General features: G+C 59.6%; 3 protein-coding genes across 8 annotated transcripts; all 3 read left to right on the top strand.

Moving 5' to 3' along the window:
• The first annotated feature begins 3352 nt into the window (after nucleotides 1-3352).
• On the top strand, nucleotides 3353-10786 carry LOC116798665 (protein FAM117A-like). Of its 4 annotated transcripts, none has more exons than XM_032711238.1 (9): nucleotides 3353-3467; nucleotides 5479-5624; nucleotides 6906-6977; nucleotides 7508-7621; nucleotides 7893-8027; nucleotides 8269-8335; nucleotides 8384-8506; nucleotides 8748-8868; nucleotides 9305-10786. In XM_032711238.1, exons 1-9 carry the CDS (start codon nucleotides 3353-3355, stop codon nucleotides 9582-9584), a joined length of 1173 nt encoding a protein of 390 aa, XP_032567129.1. In that variant the 3' UTR covers nucleotides 9585-10786. The 4 variants fall into 4 exon arrangements, with proteins under 4 accessions (XP_032567129.1, XP_032567128.1, XP_032567127.1 ...); XM_032711237.1 differs by having other exon boundaries at nucleotides 6870-6977; XM_032711236.1 differs by having other exon boundaries at nucleotides 6834-6977.
• LOC116798668 (collagen alpha-1(I) chain-like) lies at nucleotides 9620-10786 on the top strand. 3 transcript variants are annotated; one of them, XM_032711242.1, is made up of 2 exons: nucleotides 9620-10261; nucleotides 10321-10786. In XM_032711242.1, exons 1-2 carry the CDS (start codon nucleotides 9641-9643, stop codon nucleotides 10639-10641), a joined length of 942 nt encoding a protein of 313 aa, XP_032567133.1. In that variant the 5' UTR covers nucleotides 9620-9640; the 3' UTR covers nucleotides 10642-10786. The 3 variants fall into 3 exon arrangements, with proteins under 3 accessions (XP_032567133.1, XP_032567136.1, XP_032567135.1); XM_032711245.1 differs by having other exon boundaries at nucleotides 9657-10271; nucleotides 10302-10786; XM_032711244.1 differs by having other exon boundaries at nucleotides 9657-10301; nucleotides 10332-10786.
• A 659-nt stretch (nucleotides 10787-11445) lies between these two features.
• On the top strand, nucleotides 11446-16303 carry LOC116798667 (solute carrier family 35 member B1). Its single transcript, XM_032711241.1, has 9 exons — nucleotides 11446-11606; nucleotides 12181-12284; nucleotides 12407-12537; nucleotides 13546-13576; nucleotides 13889-14046; nucleotides 14445-14571; nucleotides 15159-15265; nucleotides 15550-15703; nucleotides 15929-16303. Exons 1-9 carry the CDS (start codon nucleotides 11452-11454, stop codon nucleotides 15979-15981), a joined length of 1020 nt encoding a protein of 339 aa, XP_032567132.1. The 5' UTR covers nucleotides 11446-11451; the 3' UTR covers nucleotides 15982-16303.
• The last annotated feature ends 840 nt before the right edge of the window (nucleotides 16304-17143 follow it).

The following is a 17143-nucleotide window of genomic DNA, read 5'->3' as shown; positions in this document are numbered from 1 at the left end:
CACTTCATTAGGATCCTTAATTCCAGGGCTGGAGTGCAGCCTGTGGAATGGGGGACCCGAATTCCCTCACACCCTGGGGTGTGTGTCTGTCAGGGCAGGACAGGGAAAGGCCTCTTCTGCTGCAGATAAATTTGGGGGGCTGATAAGGTGCAGCTCAGCTGAGCCCCTTTGATAGGCACCAGCTGGGGCTTTCCTGCCTCCAAATTAACCCAAAATGGGGGGGTTAAACCTTTGGAGAAAGCAAAACCTGGCCTGGAGTCAGAGTGGGCCTTTATTTAATTTGCTCTCCCTTATCTGCAGGGTGAGCTGTGGTGGGAACAGGCAGAGGCCCAGCTGTGTGACCTTCCTTGTGCTGGAACAAAACAGCCCCAGAGCAGGGAATATTTTTAATTTCTCCCAGCTGTGGGTATTGGGTTCTAATCACTGTGCCCTAAAAAAAGCCACTGTTCTCAGAGAAACTGAAAGTGAATTTGAATGTTGAGGTTGGGAGGCCCTAAAAAAGCTGAGCCACCACTTCATCAGTGAGACAATAATATGGTCAAAACTTCTCTGTTTGGCACTAATAGCTATTTCTCATGGCAGTTTTATGTTCTTTTGAACACCTGTGCTTGGCAGTTCCCTCTCCATTTTTTTTCCCTTATATTTAATAACTTTTTACTTTGCTAAGAGTTCTTGTGGACCTTGGGAAGGGAATATTTTTGGGAAGGGTGTCTTTCCTTGAAGAAGTGTCTGTACACAGAGGAGCAGCAAGACCAGGGATGGATTTACCTCTGGGATAGGGAGAACTGTTAAAACAGACACTTGAGGGCCCTTTTTTTTAGTTTAAAACTTCATTTTAAGCTGTAAGGTTGAGTGAATAGGGAAATACTGAAGTGTTTTTTTGGGTAACTCTCAGAAATGCCCCCTCAGTGCTGCTGTTCTGGAATGTTCCCTGCCCACCCTTAGGGCACCCTGGGAACAGCCCATTGTGCTCTGACCTTATCAGGGATCTCCTGCCCCTATCAGGGATCTGCAGGGCTCCTTCCTGCAAGAGGTGGGGCACTTTGGGGGGGGCTGGTGGGTTTGGGGGCTGAGCAGTTGGAGGGGGAGGATGCTCAGTTTGGGGGGGGATGCTCAGTTTGGGGGGGGATGCTCAGTTTGGGGGGGGATGCTCAGTTTGGGGAGGAGGATGCTCAGTTTGGGGGGGGATGCTCAGTTTGGGGAGGAGGATGCTCAGTTTGGGGGGGATGCTCAGTTTGGGGGAGGATGCTCAGTTTGGGGGGAGGATGCTCAGTTTGGGGAGGAGGATGCTCAGTTTGGGGGAGGATGCTCAGTTTGGGGGGGATGCTCAGTTTGGGGAGGAGGATGCTCAGTTTGGGGGAGGATGCTCAGTTTGAGGGGGGGATGCTCAGTTTGGGGGGGAGGATGCTCAGTTTGGGGGGGGATGCTCAGTTTGGGGGGGGATGCTCAGTTTGGGGAGGAGGATGCTCAGTTTGGGGAGGAGGATGCTCAGTTTGGAGGAGGATGCTCAGTTTGGGGGGAGGATGCTCAGTTTGGGGGGGAGGATGCTCAGTTTGGGGAGGATGCTCAGTTTGGGGGGGGATGCTCAGTTTGGGGGGGGATGCTCAGTTTGGGGAGGATGCTCAGTTTGGGGAGGAGGATGCTCAGTTTGGAGGAGGATGCTCAGTTTGGGGGGAGGATGCTCAGTTTGGGGGGGAGGATGCTCAGTTTGGGGGAGGATGCTCAGTTTGGGGGGGATGCTCAGTTTGGGGGAGGATGCTCAGTTTGGGGGGAGGATGCTCAGTTTGGGGAGGAGGATGCTCAGTTTGGGGGAGGATGCTCAGTTTGGGGGGAGGATGCTCAGTTTGGGGGGAGGATGCTCAGTTTGGGAGGGGAGGATGCTCAGTTTGGGGGGGATGCTCAGTTTGGGGGAGGATGCTCAGTTTGGGGAGGAGGATGCTCAGTTTGGGAGGGGAGGATGCTCAGTTTGGGGGGGATGCTCAGTTTGGGGAGGAGGATGCTCAGTTTGGGAGGGGAGGATGCTCAGTTTGGGGGGGGTGCTCAGTTTGGGGGGGCTGACCATGTTGGAGGGTGGATGCTCAGTTTGGTGGTTGATCAGTTTGGGGTGGGGAGATGCTCAGTTTGATGGGCAGAAGATCAGTTTGGTGAATCGGGTTTTTGTATCTCTATGTAATTTATATTATTTTATGTTTTATACATTATATATTATGTATATTTATATATAATATATTACATATTGTATATATATATTTATATATATATATTATCTCTTCCTTCAGCCTGGGAGGGGCTGCAGGGGGATATCTGGGGTTTTCAGATGGTTCAGGGGGGTGGGTGCCCCAAACTGGGAGTTCTCTCAGCAGTAGAACTTTGGGGGGGAGAGTTTTCCACAGCAGGTTTTTCTGGTTTCAAGGCAAATAACAACTTGTTGTGCCCCGTGCTCAGAGCAGGGCTTGGGGAAGGGGAAAGAACCCTAAAAGGTGATGGAAGGGAAAAAAATCCTAAAGAGGTGGTGAGAGGGGAAAATCCCTGAAAAGACGGTAAAAGGGAGAAACCCTTAAAAAGATGGTAAAAGAGAAAAATTCCTAAAAACTGGTAGAAGGGAAAAATCCATAAAAAGTTGGTGAAAGGAAAAAAAATCCCTAGAAAGATGGTAAAGGGGAAAAATTATTAAAAACTGGGAAAAGGGAAAAATCCGGGAAAACTGGTCAACAGCTCCTGAGCCTCTCAGCCGTGGGGCTGGGATGGAGCCGGGGCCGTGGAGCCGGGTGCTGACGGCCCGCACGGTAATTTTTGACTGATTTTAGGCTTTTTTGCCTCATTTTGCGGCTCTCGTTCATCGCCGCTTCCCCGGGGATGGGAAAGCCCAGGACGGCCGTGCCCAGTGCTTCCAGGGATGGGGTGGGAGGGGGACGAGGCGGGATCAGGATTAGGATCAGGATCGGGATTAGGATCAGGATCGGGATTAGGATCGGGATCGGTTCTCACCCCCCCAAAGGTGAAAGAGGAACCGGCCCCGCCCACGTGACTCGTCACCGCGTGGGCTCTGCCCTGCACTGATTGGCTGAGGCGCTGCTGTGGGCGGGGCAAAGGGCGTGGCTGCACGCGCTCCTCTCTCTCTGATTGGCTCTGCTGCCAGCAGTGACGCCTCCTGGCGGTCCTGATTGGCCGCCGCCGCGGCGCGTGCGAGGCGGAGCGCGCTGAGCGCTCTCATTGGCTTCCCCTCGGTGTGGGCGGGGCGCCGGCAGCTGGGCAGCCAATGATCGCCACGCTGCGCCCGCAGGCCCCGCCCCCGAGCGCTCATAAGGGGCGCGGGCGGCGCGGGGGGCTCAGAGCGGCGGGCGGGCGGGACATGGCGGGAGTGGGTGCTGCGCCCTCCGGCCGCGCCGGCCCCGGGGGGCTGCACCCGCTCCGCGCCACCGTCCCCTTCCAACTGCAACAGCGCCGCGGAGACGGGGCCCGCGCAGGTAACGGGGGGACCCGCGTGGCCCCGGCACCCGCAGAGCACCGGGGGTTGTGGATTGGCCCCCAGTTTGGGGGCTCCGAAACGGCCCCGGCACCGGACCGGGGGTCCCGGGGCTGTGCGGGCAGGGCCGGGCTCAGCGATCCGTGTGCCCCCGGGCCTTCTCCGCAGTGATGGTGCGGGGGTGGAAGCGAAAGGGGAGCGGGAGAAGCGAGGGCAGAGCAGCGGGGACAGGGACAGGGAGCGAGGGGACACTCGGCCCCCCTGGACGGGCCCGGGCTCTGAGCTGGGACCCCCGAGGGCGGGCACCGAGCCCCCGCTGCTCCTCCCCTCACAAGGAGTTACCCGTTTCGAGGTGGTTTCACCAAAAAAGCCCCCAAAACCCGAGCCCTGTGTTTTGTGCAGCTGATCCGTCTCGATAAAAAGCAAGAATTCGGTTTGCCCCGGTGGTAATTCGTCCCTAATTGCACTTCTGAGCTCTCCCTGACCGCTTCAGGAATGCTTAAATATAACTTTTTAGCGGCCTAATAATAGTCTTTGGCTTTTCTCTGTGTGTGTGTGTGTGTGTGTTACTTTTGGCAGTTCCCGGGGCTGCTTTTGGATGTGGGGTTGCTGCTTGGCTGCTCGTTATCTCACGGAGTATTAAAATAGCAGTGAAACGCTTTTGGGGTTAAACGTGAGATCACAGCTGCGGGACAGGGGGAGAGATTTCTCCAGCCGAATTCGGTGGTGTCTGCCCGGTGCTGGTCCCTCGCTCGGTGCAGGGGGTGTTTAATCTGCTCTGCTGGGAATTCCCCAGGGAGAATGAATGGCCCTTCCCGAATGTCCCTGCTCCAGGCTCCCTCCTTCCCGCCGCTGGCAGGGCTGGTATCGATCAGAGGAGCTGTTAAAAAGCTTTCTGCTCAATTTACACTTGAAACAAGTTAATGAAATAATCCTTTCGAGTGCCAGCCTCCCCCTCTCGGCGGCGAAATCGAGGTGAAGCTGCTGTTAATTGGGCAATTACTTTGCTGTGCGGAGAAAATCGAGGAAATCCCGAAGGAATGGGAGCCGGGCTGTCATCCCTGGGCTCTGTTGGAGCTCTGGGCTGTCCCCACTCCAGAGTTCCATGGATCCCATGCAGCTTTCCCAGGGCAAAGTGGCTGGAGCTCCATTCCTTCCTGGCTCTGTGCCTCGCTGTGCAGGCTCTGGGAGCTTGGATTTTTCTTCTTGCTCATCCCAGTGGTTTCTTTGCAGCTCTGGAAGGGTTGGAGTTCCCATTGCTCCCCTCCCTTCCATGTGCTCCCGGGGTGTGTGGGAGCTGCAGCACAAACTGGGCAGGATTGAACCCAAAACTGGGATGATGGGAATTTGTCTCCTCACACTCCTGCTGTTTAGGAAGTTCTGAGCTCATGGGTTGGGAAAGAGGAGGGATAAGGAAAATTTCCACCTCCAGCACTGAGCTCTTGTCCCTTTTAACCCATTTCCTGCTCTGGTCTGGGGCTGCTCCAGAGCCTTGGGAGCGGCCAAGTGGCTCCTGGAGATAGGGCTGGGCCTGTTATCCAGCAGCTCCAGAGGCCCAGGCACAGAAAAGGGCCCCAACCCTGGGGCTCGTGGCCAAGGGGCAACTGGGGCTCCCTGGAGGGCTGGGAGAGCCCAGGCTGGGAAAGGGACACTCCAGCTGCCTCCTCCTCCTCCTCAGAGGAGCACAGGGAAGGTGCCTCTCACCCTGAGCCCACCCTGCTCCAGTGGGGCTCCTGCTTGTTTTCCAGCCTGGACTGGGAGCAGCACCTGTGGGAGCAGCACCTCTCCATTCCCTTGGCAGGGAAGTGCTGCTGGTGTGAGGGTGGGAATTCCCTGGGTGCTGCAGGAGCAGCAGGACCATGATTCCCAAAAGCAGGCTGTGTGTGCCCGTGGCCCTGCAGTGCCCTGGGCTGGTCCCTGGGCTGGTCCCTGGGCTGGTATCCCGTTATTCCAGTGCAGCTGCTGTGGTGTTCCCATGGCTCTGGAAGCTCCTGTCCCTCTCTCTCTCCCAGCCAGTGTTCCCTGTGCCGTGGCCCCGGAGCAGCCGGGCCGTTCCCGCCGGACCTGCTCCCTGGACCCCATCCTGGGCTCGTACCTGCTGGGACAGTGGCCCCGGGACAGGGACACCCCCCCCTGCACCAGGGACAAAGCCACCCAGGTACGGACACGGGCGGGAATTCCCAGCGGGAATGTTCTGGGAAGGGTTTTTGTTCCTTTGTGCTGCTCAGCTCCGGCCGATGGGGCAGAGCTGGAGTTCCCTGGGCCTGGTTTGGAGGCCTCTTCCCTCTCCAGGACTGGCTTTATATGGAAATAGAAGTAACTTTGTGAGATGTGCCTGGGGACTGCTCCGAGCCCGGAGAGGGCCGAGGGCAGGGAAGGAAGTTCACTCCCTTTGCTGATCACATTCCCAGCCCTGATTCCATGGATTGCAGAGCAGAGCTGCTTTTTGGGAACACAGGGAGAGCTGCCAGTCCTGGGGCTGGGGGCTGGGAGCTGGGGGAGGCAGCTGCTCCCTCCGTGCTCCATCTGCAGCCCAAAGCCTGGGATTGGGTTCACCCTGGAGCTCCAGAACTGAGGAACTGAGGCCTCCCAGCCAGCTGGGTGTTCCCAGAGCTCTGGGTGTTCCCAGAGCTGGGGGAGGCTTTTCCCCTCGGTGTCTCCATGCAGGAAGTGCCTGAACCCTGTGATCCCTGTGTCACCACGGGCAGGAGTGTCCCCAGAGGGGTGGGTTGGTGCCCCTTGTCTCACTGTGGTGACTGAGCTGCTGCCTTGGGGCAGCTCTCCTGCCCTGTGTCCATGAGCTCCAGTTTCCCAGCGGGCACAAATCCGGCCAAACTGGCCCAAATAAACATGGGAATGTCTTAAATGCACACTGGGGCCATGGAGATGATCTCAGGGATCCCTGGGAGAGCTGGGGGAGAGATCCCTGGAGAACAGAAGGCTCCAGGGACACCTCAGGGCCCCTCTCAGGGCCTAAAGGGGCTCCAGGAGAGCTGGAGAAGGACCTGGGACAAGGGATGGAGGGACAGGACAAGGGGAATGGGTTTAAACTGAGAGTAGGATTAGGTGGGATATTGGGAAGAAATTCCTCCCTGGGAGGGTGGGGAGGGGCTGGACTGGATTTCCCAGGGGAGCTGTGGCTGCCCCATCCCTGGCAGTGTCCAAGGCCAGGCTGGTGGAAGGTGTCCCTGCCCTTGGGGCAGGACCTGGCTGTGCTTTAAGGTCCCTCCAGCCCAACCCATTCCCCAGTTCCACGATCACTGAGCCTCGTGTTGACGAGGGGAGACCGGCCCAGGGCAGGGGGTGATCCCACTGTCTGCAGGCTCCAGGAGCAGCCTCTGAAGCCCTGCCCTGTGATTGTCCTCAGCCCTGTGATTGTCCTCAGCCCTGTGATTGTCCTGAGCCCTGTGAGTGTCCTGAGCCCTGTTTCTCGCCCCAGACCCCGCAGTCGTGGCCCGAGGCGGCGGCAGGGCCGGGCAGCGCCGGGGGCGGCTCCGAGCACCGGCGGGAGGTAACGGAGAGCCTGGGCTGGGAGGGGAGGGAGGGAGCCAGGAGACCTTTGGGAATGAGCCCTCAGCCCTTGTCCCAGCCCTGACCCCAGGATCCGGCTGCAGGGGGATTTGTGGCTTCCCTCCGGGGCAGCTCCGGGTGCTGGGAGTGGGTCCAGCAGGGAATCCTCACTTTGGGTGGAGATAACCCGGATCCACCACGGAACAGCTCTGCCCACGCTGCAGCAGCACAGGGGGACGAGGCCTTGGGAGAACTCCAGGCCCATCCTTGGAGCTGCTGCTCCTGGGATTGTGTCTGATCTGGCACTGCCAAAGGGGATGGGGGGGAGGAGGAGGAGGAGGAGGAGGAGGATGGGTTTGGAGAGGTGTGGGTTGGGGGAGGTTGGTTTGGAGAGGTGTTGGCTTGAGGAGGTGTTGGTTTGGGGAGGGGTTGGTTTGGGGGGGTTGGTTTGGGGAAGGTGTTCTTTGGGAGCTGTTGTTTGGGGCTGTTGTCCCTGGTCTCGTGCTCCCACGCTGATCCCGAGTGTCCCAGATTGCCAAGCTGAAGCAGCAGCTCCAGCGCACGAAGCTCAGCGGCAGGAATGGGAAGGAGAGGGAGAAGAGCTGCCCATTCCCAGGGGATCACACGCTCCGTGGATCACTCCAGGTACATCCACACCCCCCCTGCTCCCTGTCCCCCCCATCCCAGTGAGGGGCAGAGCAAATTCCCCCTGGGAAGGGCCCCAAACCTCCTGGGCTGTGCTTTCCTCAGGAGGATTTCTCCTCCTCTCCAGCACATTCCCAGGATTTCCTCCACACTCAGGGAGTTCACAGGACTGTCCTGTCAGTGTTCCCCAGCCCAGGGGGCTCTGGCTGAGCCCTGGGAGCTGAGGCTGTGCAGATCCAGCTCTGACTCCCAGCATTCCCGACTCTTGCAGGACTCTCCCTCCGGCTTCCCTTCTCCATGTCCCGTCCTGAGGCTCAGCCCCTGCCTGCACAGGAGCCTGGAAGGGCTGAACCAGGAGCTGGAGGAGGTGTTTGTGAGGGAACAGGGAGATGAGGAGCTGCTGAGGGTGAGTGAAGGTCACGGACTGTCTGGAATCTTCTCCTGGAAACCCTTCCCTCCTAAAGCTCCGCCTGGTTCTGTTTCTCGGCCCTGGGGACAAGTCCCCATGTCCAGGTTTATGATGGAATCACAGAATCTCCTAAGTGGGAAGGGATCCACAAGGATCCACAGAGTTCCTGCCCTGCAGGTCAAAGCTCTCCCAGGTGCCAGGGGGTTTCCTGCTGCTCTGATCCTTTGCTCCCTCCCAGATCCTGGATGTCCCAGACGGGCACAGGGCGCCGGCGCCCGCCCAGCCAGACCCCCTGGACACCCCCCTGGACACCCCCCTGGACACCCCCCTGGACACCCCCCTGGACACCCCCTTGGACACCCCCCTGGCCCTGGAGCCGGGAAGTGGCAGCTGGAACAGCCTCTCCCTGTCCCCCTCCCCATCCCTGCAGAGCCCGGGAAGGCCCTCGGAGGCACAGCCGGAGCCAAAGGAGAAAGGTGAGCGTGGAAAAGGGCTGGGAAATTTGGGGGACACTGAGGGGGGCCAGAGCTCCTGGGCTGCTCCTCCCTGGCTGTGGGATGGGCTGGAAGTGGAGCTAAGGTGGGAGACAGTCCCAACAGAGCTCTTCTCCACCTGAACATTCCATAACCTGCAGCCCTGGGGGGTCTGACAGAACGTGTTCCCTGTTGGATTCCTCTTTGAAAAACTATTCCAAATCCTCTTTTCCTTTGCTCCCAGAGGGGAGCAGCCCTTCTCCAGTGCTGGCCTTTGCCTCCTCCCCTCGTCCCAACCACAGCTACGTGTTCAAGCGGGAGCCTCCCGAGGGCTGCGAGAGAGTCCGAGCCTTCGAGGAGACCCTGTGAGTGTGGGAGCCCTTGGAAAAGCACTGGATGATCCCATGGGATGCTGGGCAGGGGCAGCTGAGGCTCCTGGGACAGCAGGGATGGGGGAAAAGGCTCCCAAGGCAAAGGCTGCTCGGGGCCTGGAGCTGGAGGGGGGAGTGCTGGGAGGATCCCGGGATTCCTGCACTTCCCAGGCCTCTTGAGGGGGAGATGGTTCTCCCCTAAATCAATCAATGGGATCTCCTATAAATCAGCGGGATCTCCTACAAATCAGTGGGATCTCCTATAAATCAGTGGGATCTCCCACAGATCAGTGGGATTCAAGGCCAGCAGCCCCTGGGTACCTGCTCCCAGCAGCAGCTGCTCTTGGCACATCCCGTGTTCTCCCTGTGCCTGCTGAGCCTTTCCCTTGGGAATTGCTGTCCCTAATGCAATCCCTCTGTGTCCCCTCAGCTGCTCCAGCCCATCCCAGCCTTTCCAGCCTTCCTGCCCGGACAAGAACAAGGTTCACTTCACCCCCTCGGGCTCCGCCTTCTGCCCCGTTCGCCTGGTGCAGCCGCTCTTCCCGAACGTGGGATTCCTCTTCCGGGGCTTCCCGGCTCCCCCCGGCCCCGGCCCCTTCCCCTCCTGCCAGCCCCCCCCAGCCCCCGCGGCTCCCGCCCGGAATTGCGAGCCCTGGAAGCGCGGCCAGGCCGAGGAGAGCGTCGTGTTCCAGAGCTCCCTCGTGGTGTGAATCCCTTGGGAAGGGCGGCACCGGCGCCTCCGGCTCCTCAGTGCCTTGGAGGTGGGATGTGGCAGCCCCTGGGATCGGGAATTGGGGCGGAATTCCCCCCAGGATGGCAGAGACTGGGAAGGACAACGTGCCGTGGATCCCTCGCTGCTGGGGGGGCTCGTTCCTGGAGCCTCCCCAGTCCAAAGCACTTTCCCGGGTCGGATTGTCCTTGTTCCCTGTGGGAAGAGCAGAGGCAAATCCCTGCTCCTCTGGGAACGAGGGGGAGCTGGGAAGACTCAGGTGGGGCTTCCCAGCACCTCCTGTTCCTGCTGGGACTGGGGAGAAGGGGCTGGAGCCGCCCTTGGATGTGCCAGGCTGGAATTGTGTCAGGTCCTGTCCCTCAGGGAGGGCGGGAGAGCAGCAGATTCCTGGCTCTGCCTCCCCTTCCCTCCTCCAAACCTGGAGCCTCCATGGATCTCCTGGACTTTGTGTGGCTGAGGGTGACCTTGAGCTGCTCTCCCTGCCCTTCCAGGAGCCTGATCCTGCAGGGAAAGGGCATGGAAGTGGGATCTGGCAGCACACACAGATCCTGCTGCTTCCCAAAGAAACTTCTGAGCCGAGAGCCCAGATGGGGCTGGGGGTGGAGGGAGGTCCAGGACCCTCAGCCTCATCCAGGGGGATCCAGGACTCTTGGCCTTATCCAGAGGGATCTGGGACCCTCAGCCTCGTCCAGGAGAGATCTGGGATCTGCAGCCCCATCCAGGGGAGGTCTGGGACCCTCAGCCTTATCCAGGGGTGTTCCAAGACCTTTGGCCTCACCCAGGGGGATCCAGGACCCTCGGCCTCCCCAGGGCCGGACCCTGTGCAGGATCAGGAGCCACATCCAGCAGCTCCACCCTGTGATGCCTTTGGAGTCCCCTCACACAGAGCAGGGACTGTGGAGCCTCTTCCCAGCAGGAGTTGGGAGCTGTGTCCTGTTCCAGGGGCTCTGGGATGTTTTGGAGCCGCTGCTTCTCTCGTTCCTGGTGTAGAAACGCTTTATTTTCTTCCAAAGACACTTATTTTTGCAGCCATTTGAGGTTTGTGTTTTATGTCCTGTGAAGAGGAACCTTCCCCCTGCAGCTCCTGCCTGGTGGTCACAGGGGGGGCTTGGGGGGTTATTTTTTGCAAATGCTGGGAATGCCGGTGCCAAGGAAACAAAATAAACACTTCAAGCATCCAAAGGACTTCTCTGGGATTTAAGGGATGGGGTTTGCGGGCAGGTGGTGAGGGCAGGGACAGCCCCCAGCCTGGGCTGGGCTGGAGGGGCTGGGCTGGGGGACATGGAAGGGGTGCTGAGCTTTTATTGGGGCTCCCCTGGAGGGTCCTGGGGTCACTGGGAGGGCGCTGGGACTCTGCTGGAGGATGTTGGGGCTCCCTGGGGGTGCAGGCGCTCCCCTGGCTCGGGTTCCCCGGCCGGTCCATTCCCGGGTCTGTTCCCGGGTCTGTTCCCGTGTCCGTTCCCGGCCGGGCTTTGGGACCTGCGCGGCAAACCCGGCGCGGTGGGCGTGGCCTCCCCGGCGCTCCCCACCAATCCCCACCCTCCCCTCGGTCCCGCCCCCCTCCCCTCAGCCAATCGCCGCGCTCCACATCCCGTGGCGTCCCCGCGCGCGCCGCGCCGCTCCGAGGCCCCCTGAGCGCGGGGCTGCCCCGCACGGTGCCTGTCCCGGGGGGGGGCTCCGCGGGGGCTCTGCGGGGGATCCGCGGCCGCCGCCGCCCCGGGGGAGGGTCGGGGAACCTCAAAGCGGAGCCCCCGCGGGGTCCCGGCGGGTTTTGCCGCTCTCGGCCCCCGCGCGGGGCCCGCGGCGGGTCCGGCAGCGCGGAGGGCGCCCGGCGCGGGCGCGGGGCGATGAGGGCGCCCGGGGCCGGCCGGGATGTGGCGCTGGAGCTGCCGGAGCCCGACATGGGAGCGACCCCCGCGATCCCCGAGCGCCTCCGCCTGCCCCTCTGCTGCCTCGGCGTGTTCGCCTGCTACTTCTGCTACGGCATCCTGCAGGAGAGCATGTGCGGCACGGCGGGGGCGCGGGACGGGAACGGACACGGGATGGGGAGAAACATGGAACGGGACACGGGATGGGACACACGGGATGGGACACGGGACTGGGAGGGACAAGGGGCCGGGGTCACACACGGGACCGGAGGGGACCCGGGAATGGGGGAGACACGTGGGGCGGGGGGACACCCGGCACGGGGGTGACACGGGACGGGACGGGGGAGGACGCGGGGGGACGGCAGGGGCCACCCCCGGGCGGGTCCCGCGCGGTGTCTCCCGTGTCCCCGGGAGCTGCCCCGGGATGGAGCCGCCGCTGTCCCTGCTCTGTCTGTCCCGCTGTCTGTCCCTGCTCTGTCTTCGCTCTGTCTGTCCCGCTGTCCCTCCCTTGTCCCGCTGTCTGTCCCTGCTCTGTCTGTCCCGCTGTCCCTCCCTTGTCCCGCTGTCTGTCCCTACTCTGTTCCCGCTCTGTCTGTCCCGCTGTTCCCTCCCTGTCCCCTCTCCGTCTCGCTGTCCCTGCTCTGTTCTCGCTCTGCCTGTCCCGCTGTCCCCTGTCTGTCCGCGTGTCTCACTGTCCGTCCCCCCCAGCACTCGGGGCCGTTACGGGGAGGGGGCTCAGCAGGAGAAGTTCAGGTTCGCGCTGACCCTCGTGTTCATCCAGTGCGTCATCAACGCCGCCTTCGCCAAGCTCCGTGAGTGCCCCGGCCCTTCCCCGGCCCCTCCCGGGGGTGCAGGGAGGGCTCTCCCGTGTCCCTGCCCGGCCCGGGGGGACCCGGGGGTGCCGCATCCCGCTGAGGTGTCCGTGTGTTCCCAGTGATCCGGCTCGTGGATGGGGCGCGGGTGGATCGCACACGGGGGTGGCTCTACGGCGCCTGTTCCCTGTCCTACCTGGGGGCCATGGTGTCCAGCAACTCGGCCCTGCAGTTCGTCAGCTACCCCACACAGGTGAGACCCCTCAAATCCCCACCCCACACAGGTGAGACCCCTCAAATCCCCACCCCACACAGGTGAGACCCCTCAAATCCCCACCCCACACAGGTGAGACCCCTCAAATCCCCACCCCACACAGGTGAGACCCCTCAAATCCCCACCCCACACAGGTGAGACCCCTCAAATCCCCACCCCACACAGGTGAGACCCCTCAAATCCCCACCCCACACAGGTGAGACCCCTCAAATCCCCACCCCACACAGGTGAGACCCCACAAATCCCCACCCCACACAGGTGAGACCCCTCAAATCCCCACCCCACACAGGTGAGACCCCTCAAATCCCCACCCCACACAGGTGAGACCCCTCAAATCCCCACCCCACACAGGTGAGACCCCTCAAATCCCCACCCCACACAGGTGAGACCCCTCAAATCCCCACCCCATACACGTGGGACCCCCTAAATCACCCCACACCGTTGGGACCCCTCAGATCACTGTGTGATCATATGGATCACACACTATTTACTGCTCTGGTTTTGGATCACACAGTATTTATGGATCTGTGTATGGGTTATATGGATCACACAGTATTTATGGATCTATGTATGGGTTATATGGATCACACAGTATTTATGGATCTGTTTTGGATCACTCAGTATTTACTGATCTATTTATGGCCTGCTCAGTATTTCCTGCTCTCTGTATGGGTCACACAGCACAGGCTGGGAAGGGACACCAGGGGTTTGATTCCCCTTTTTCTGTGGCCACTTTCGTGTTAGGGAGGGCTTGGGAGAGCTCAGGTGATCCAAAAAGGGAAAAGCAATCCCTAGAAATGTTGGGAATTTGCTGTTGGAAGGCTTGGGGTGGTTGAGGAACCTTCACTGTTAGTTATCAGTTGCCCTGGTAATTAATCACCCTGAGTTGGGGTGGGGTTGCTGTGCTATTTGGAAGTCCCATATCCAGGCTCTCTCCCATCCCAGGTGATGGGATGGGGATAGTCAATCCTTGTCTTTCCTTTCCAGGTCCTGGGCAAGTCCTGTAAGCCCATTCCAGGTGAGCACATTCCCAGTTTCCTGTGTGTTTGAGGGGATTTCTCCCTGGCAGATCCATCTCCCCGCTCTGTCCCTGTGCTGCTCTGCTGGGCAGGGTTTAACTCCCAGGAGGGGCTTTGGGACCAGTTTGGGACATCCCTTCTCTGCAGTTACGGCTTTAGGAGGGACTTTTTTGGGGTTTAACCCCCACGAGGGGCTTTGGGAGCAGTTTTTGACGTCCCTTCTGTGCAGTGACTCTTCCAGGAGTGACTTTTCCGGGGGTTTAACGCCGTGAGGGGTTTTAGGAGCGGGTTGTGACGTCCCTTGTGTGCAGTGATGCTCTTAGGGGTGACCCTGCTGAGGAAGAAGTACCCCCCAGCCAAGTACCTGTGCGTGCTGCTCATCGTGGCAGGCGTGGCCCTGTTCCTGTACAAGCCCAAAAAGGGGGCCGGGGGCGACGACCACGTCTTTGGCTACGGGGAACTGCTGCTGGTGAGTGCTGGGGGCACCCGGGGCAGGGAGGGACCTCGGGGGGGTTACAGCTCTCCTGTGCCCCAGGGAGCCAAACACAGAACTCAGGTGTGCAGCTCACCTGGACCTGTGTGCTAAACACAGAACTCAGGTGTGACTCCCAGCTCCCCTGTCCCCAAATCCCAGAACTCAGGTGTGATTCCCAGCTCCCAGTGCCCTCAGGAGTGTCAGGAGGGCAGGGGGGTGTGAGGGGGCTCTGAGCTGTGCTGGGGGTCCGTGCCTGTCCCCCCAGCTCAGGTGTTGAGGCACCAAACCCCTTTTCCATCAGTTCCTGCTCGGGAGCTGCCGTGGAGAAGGGGGACAATGAGGTTTTCCCTGTGGGAAGGACCAACCAGGGGAGGTTTTGTCTCCCTGCCCAGCTGCTGTCGCTGACCCTGGACGGGCTCACGGGGGTGTCCCAGGACCACATGAGGGCTCACTACCAGACTGGCTCCAACCACATGATGCTCAACGTCAACCTCTGGTCCACCCTGTTCCTGGGGGCGGGTAAGGACCCCCTGCCCAGGGCACAGCCCCAGCCCAGGCTAACCCTGACCCTCACCCTGAGCTCCAAAACCAGGCCTGGAACACTTTTTGGGGAAAAACCCTTTGTGCTTTGGTTTGGGGTTTTTGTTGGTCTGTGTGTGAGGGGGGGGGTTGCTCAGTGCAGCTCTGCCAGTGCCCACCAGAGACTCCCAGTGCCCACCAGAGCCCCAGCCAGGCTGGAAAGGGTTGGGACGACCTGGGATAGTGGAAGGTGTCCCTGCCCGTGGAAGGTGTCCCTGCCTGTGGCACGGGGTGGAACTGGATGAGTTTAAGGTCTCTCCCAGCCCAACCCATTCCATGATTTGATGATCAGGCTGCAGCCCTTCTAATTAGTCGCTGTGTTGTTGGAATTTGATCTGTAGATAACGATTGCTCCTTTCATTAATTAACCAGGGAGGTGATTGCTTTTTCTTCTGTTGTTTTCCACTTTGGAATTTACTCCCTGCTTTCCATAGCTCCTCTTGGGGCTCTGAGCACAGACTGAAATTGCACCACGTGCCATTTTGGGCCCCCAAGTTCAGAGTTTTCCATCTTGGTGTGTCTTCCAGGGATCCTGTTCACTGGGGAGCTCTGGGAGTTCCTGAGTTTCACGGAACGTTATCCCAGCATCATCTCCAACATCCTCCTGTTCGGCCTCACCAGCGCCCTGGGGCAGGTGAGTGCTCCTGCCCTGCTCCCCCATCCTGGGCTGGCTCTTGGAGTGGGGCTGGACCACCCTGTGCTGCCCTGGGGGTGCCTGGGCCCTGCACAGCCCATGGGATGGGGTGGAACTGGATCATCTCCAACCCAAACCATGCCGGGATTCCGTAAAACCGGTTCAAGTTTGTGTGCAAACAATCGGGATTTGGGGGAAGATCCTTCGGCTTTTCCCTGAAAACACCATCCCCGGTGTCCTGTTCCTGGGGCTGGGGACAAACAGCCCCTGTTTGCTGCCCCCAGACCTTTATCTTCATGACCGTGGTGTCCTTCGGGCCCCTCACCTGCTCCATCGTCACCACCACCCGCAAGTTCTTCACCATCCTGGCCTCGGTCGTCCTGTTTGCCAACCCCATCAGCTCCATGCAGTGGGTGGGGACGATCCTGGTCTTCCTGGGTAAGTCTGGGAAGCAGATCCCTGAGCTCCCTCTGTCCCTGTGTTACCCCCCAGGCCTCGAGTGGCCCCGTGTGCTCCCAGTGCCCTTCGGTGTGTCCCCCACCCCGGGGGTGCCCAAACACCCTCACTTCGGGGGCTCTCAGGCTGCTGCTTTTCCCCCAAATTCCTTGTTGGAGGAACACAAGGCATTTTTTGGTGCACGTGGCTCGTTTTGTGTCTTTGCAGGGCTCGGCCTCGATGCCAAATTCGGGAAGGGAGTGAAGAAAACGTCGCACTGAGGAGGTGGTCGGTCGGTCGGTTGATCCCCGCAGACAGAATGAACTTTTAATTTATTGTCTTGTACCTCAAGATCTGTTCAACTGGACTCAGGAGAGGGAATCAGGAGGAGACTGTGTGGAATCTTTTGTTGGTTTGTTTCAGTTTTTTAATTCTGAATTGTCCTACAGATGTAACACTTTAATTTGGAGCGTAATTGAGCTTTTTTTTCCCGTTGGTTTTCTGTAATCGGAGCCGAGCAGCAGCAGGAAATTCTTGCCTTAACAGGACAAAACCCACAAATCCTTCATATCTTTATTAAAGACAAACAGCCAATGGCCACTCTTCCCGAACTTTTGATTCCAGTTGGTTTTGGGCTCAGCCCAGAATTCCGTGAGTTCTTTGGCGTGGCCTGGAGCGATCCCTGGATTAAAGGTTGGAGAAAAGCCCCCCAGGCTGTGTGGTTTTCCATGAGGGAGTTGGAGCAGCCGGTGGGATGTTCTTCCACTGGGAGATCCCGATGTCCTTCATCCCAGCCCTTCCACACCGGAATTCCTGGCGCTTCCCAGGGAACCTGTTTAACCAGGGGGCCCAAATTCATTCTTACCCCCCAGCCAGGACCTTCTGCTGCCAGACCTGCCCAGCTGAGGGGACAACAGTTAATTACAGGGCCCTGCTTAATTGGGCCCTGGTTAATGAACAGCATCCCTACTCCGGAGGGGAGGAGTTGTTATCCAGTGATGCTCCAGAGTGGGATTCTCCAAGGAGCAAACTTTGCACATGAAAGGCTGTTCCTGCAGCTGCCTCTTGCTCTCCATCTGCTCGGGGCTTTGGCCTCTCGTCCCTCCAGATGGGACCTTGATCTCTTCCCTGAGCTGCTCCTGGAATTCTCTCCTTCTCCCTCCCTGCTTTCCCCACCCCTCCCGTGATGGGGAGGCCCTTCTGCAGGGGGATAATTGTGTCTCATAGTTCCTTGGCTCTGTCTCATTCCATAAACAGCTCCAGTGTCCTTCAGAGGCGGAAGTTGGAGTTTGGGTGAAGTGTCAGGAAGCACTTTCTGCCCTCCAGAGATGAGTAATGGCCCAAGTGTTGACACTGGAGTTCAGATCCTGCAGCAATCCAGGCTGGGCAAAGGGATCTTTAACTCCTGCTGCCAAGTCCTGCTTTGCTTGTTCCAAGAAGGAA

Source organism: Chiroxiphia lanceolata, chromosome 26 (genome assembly GCF_009829145.1).
Source record: "Chiroxiphia lanceolata isolate bChiLan1 chromosome 26, bChiLan1.pri, whole genome shotgun sequence".
Taxonomy (NCBI): domain Eukaryota; kingdom Metazoa; phylum Chordata; class Aves; order Passeriformes; family Pipridae; genus Chiroxiphia; species Chiroxiphia lanceolata.
The sequence above is the reverse complement of the archived record's forward strand: the minus strand, read 5'-3'. Positions and strand labels throughout refer to the sequence as shown.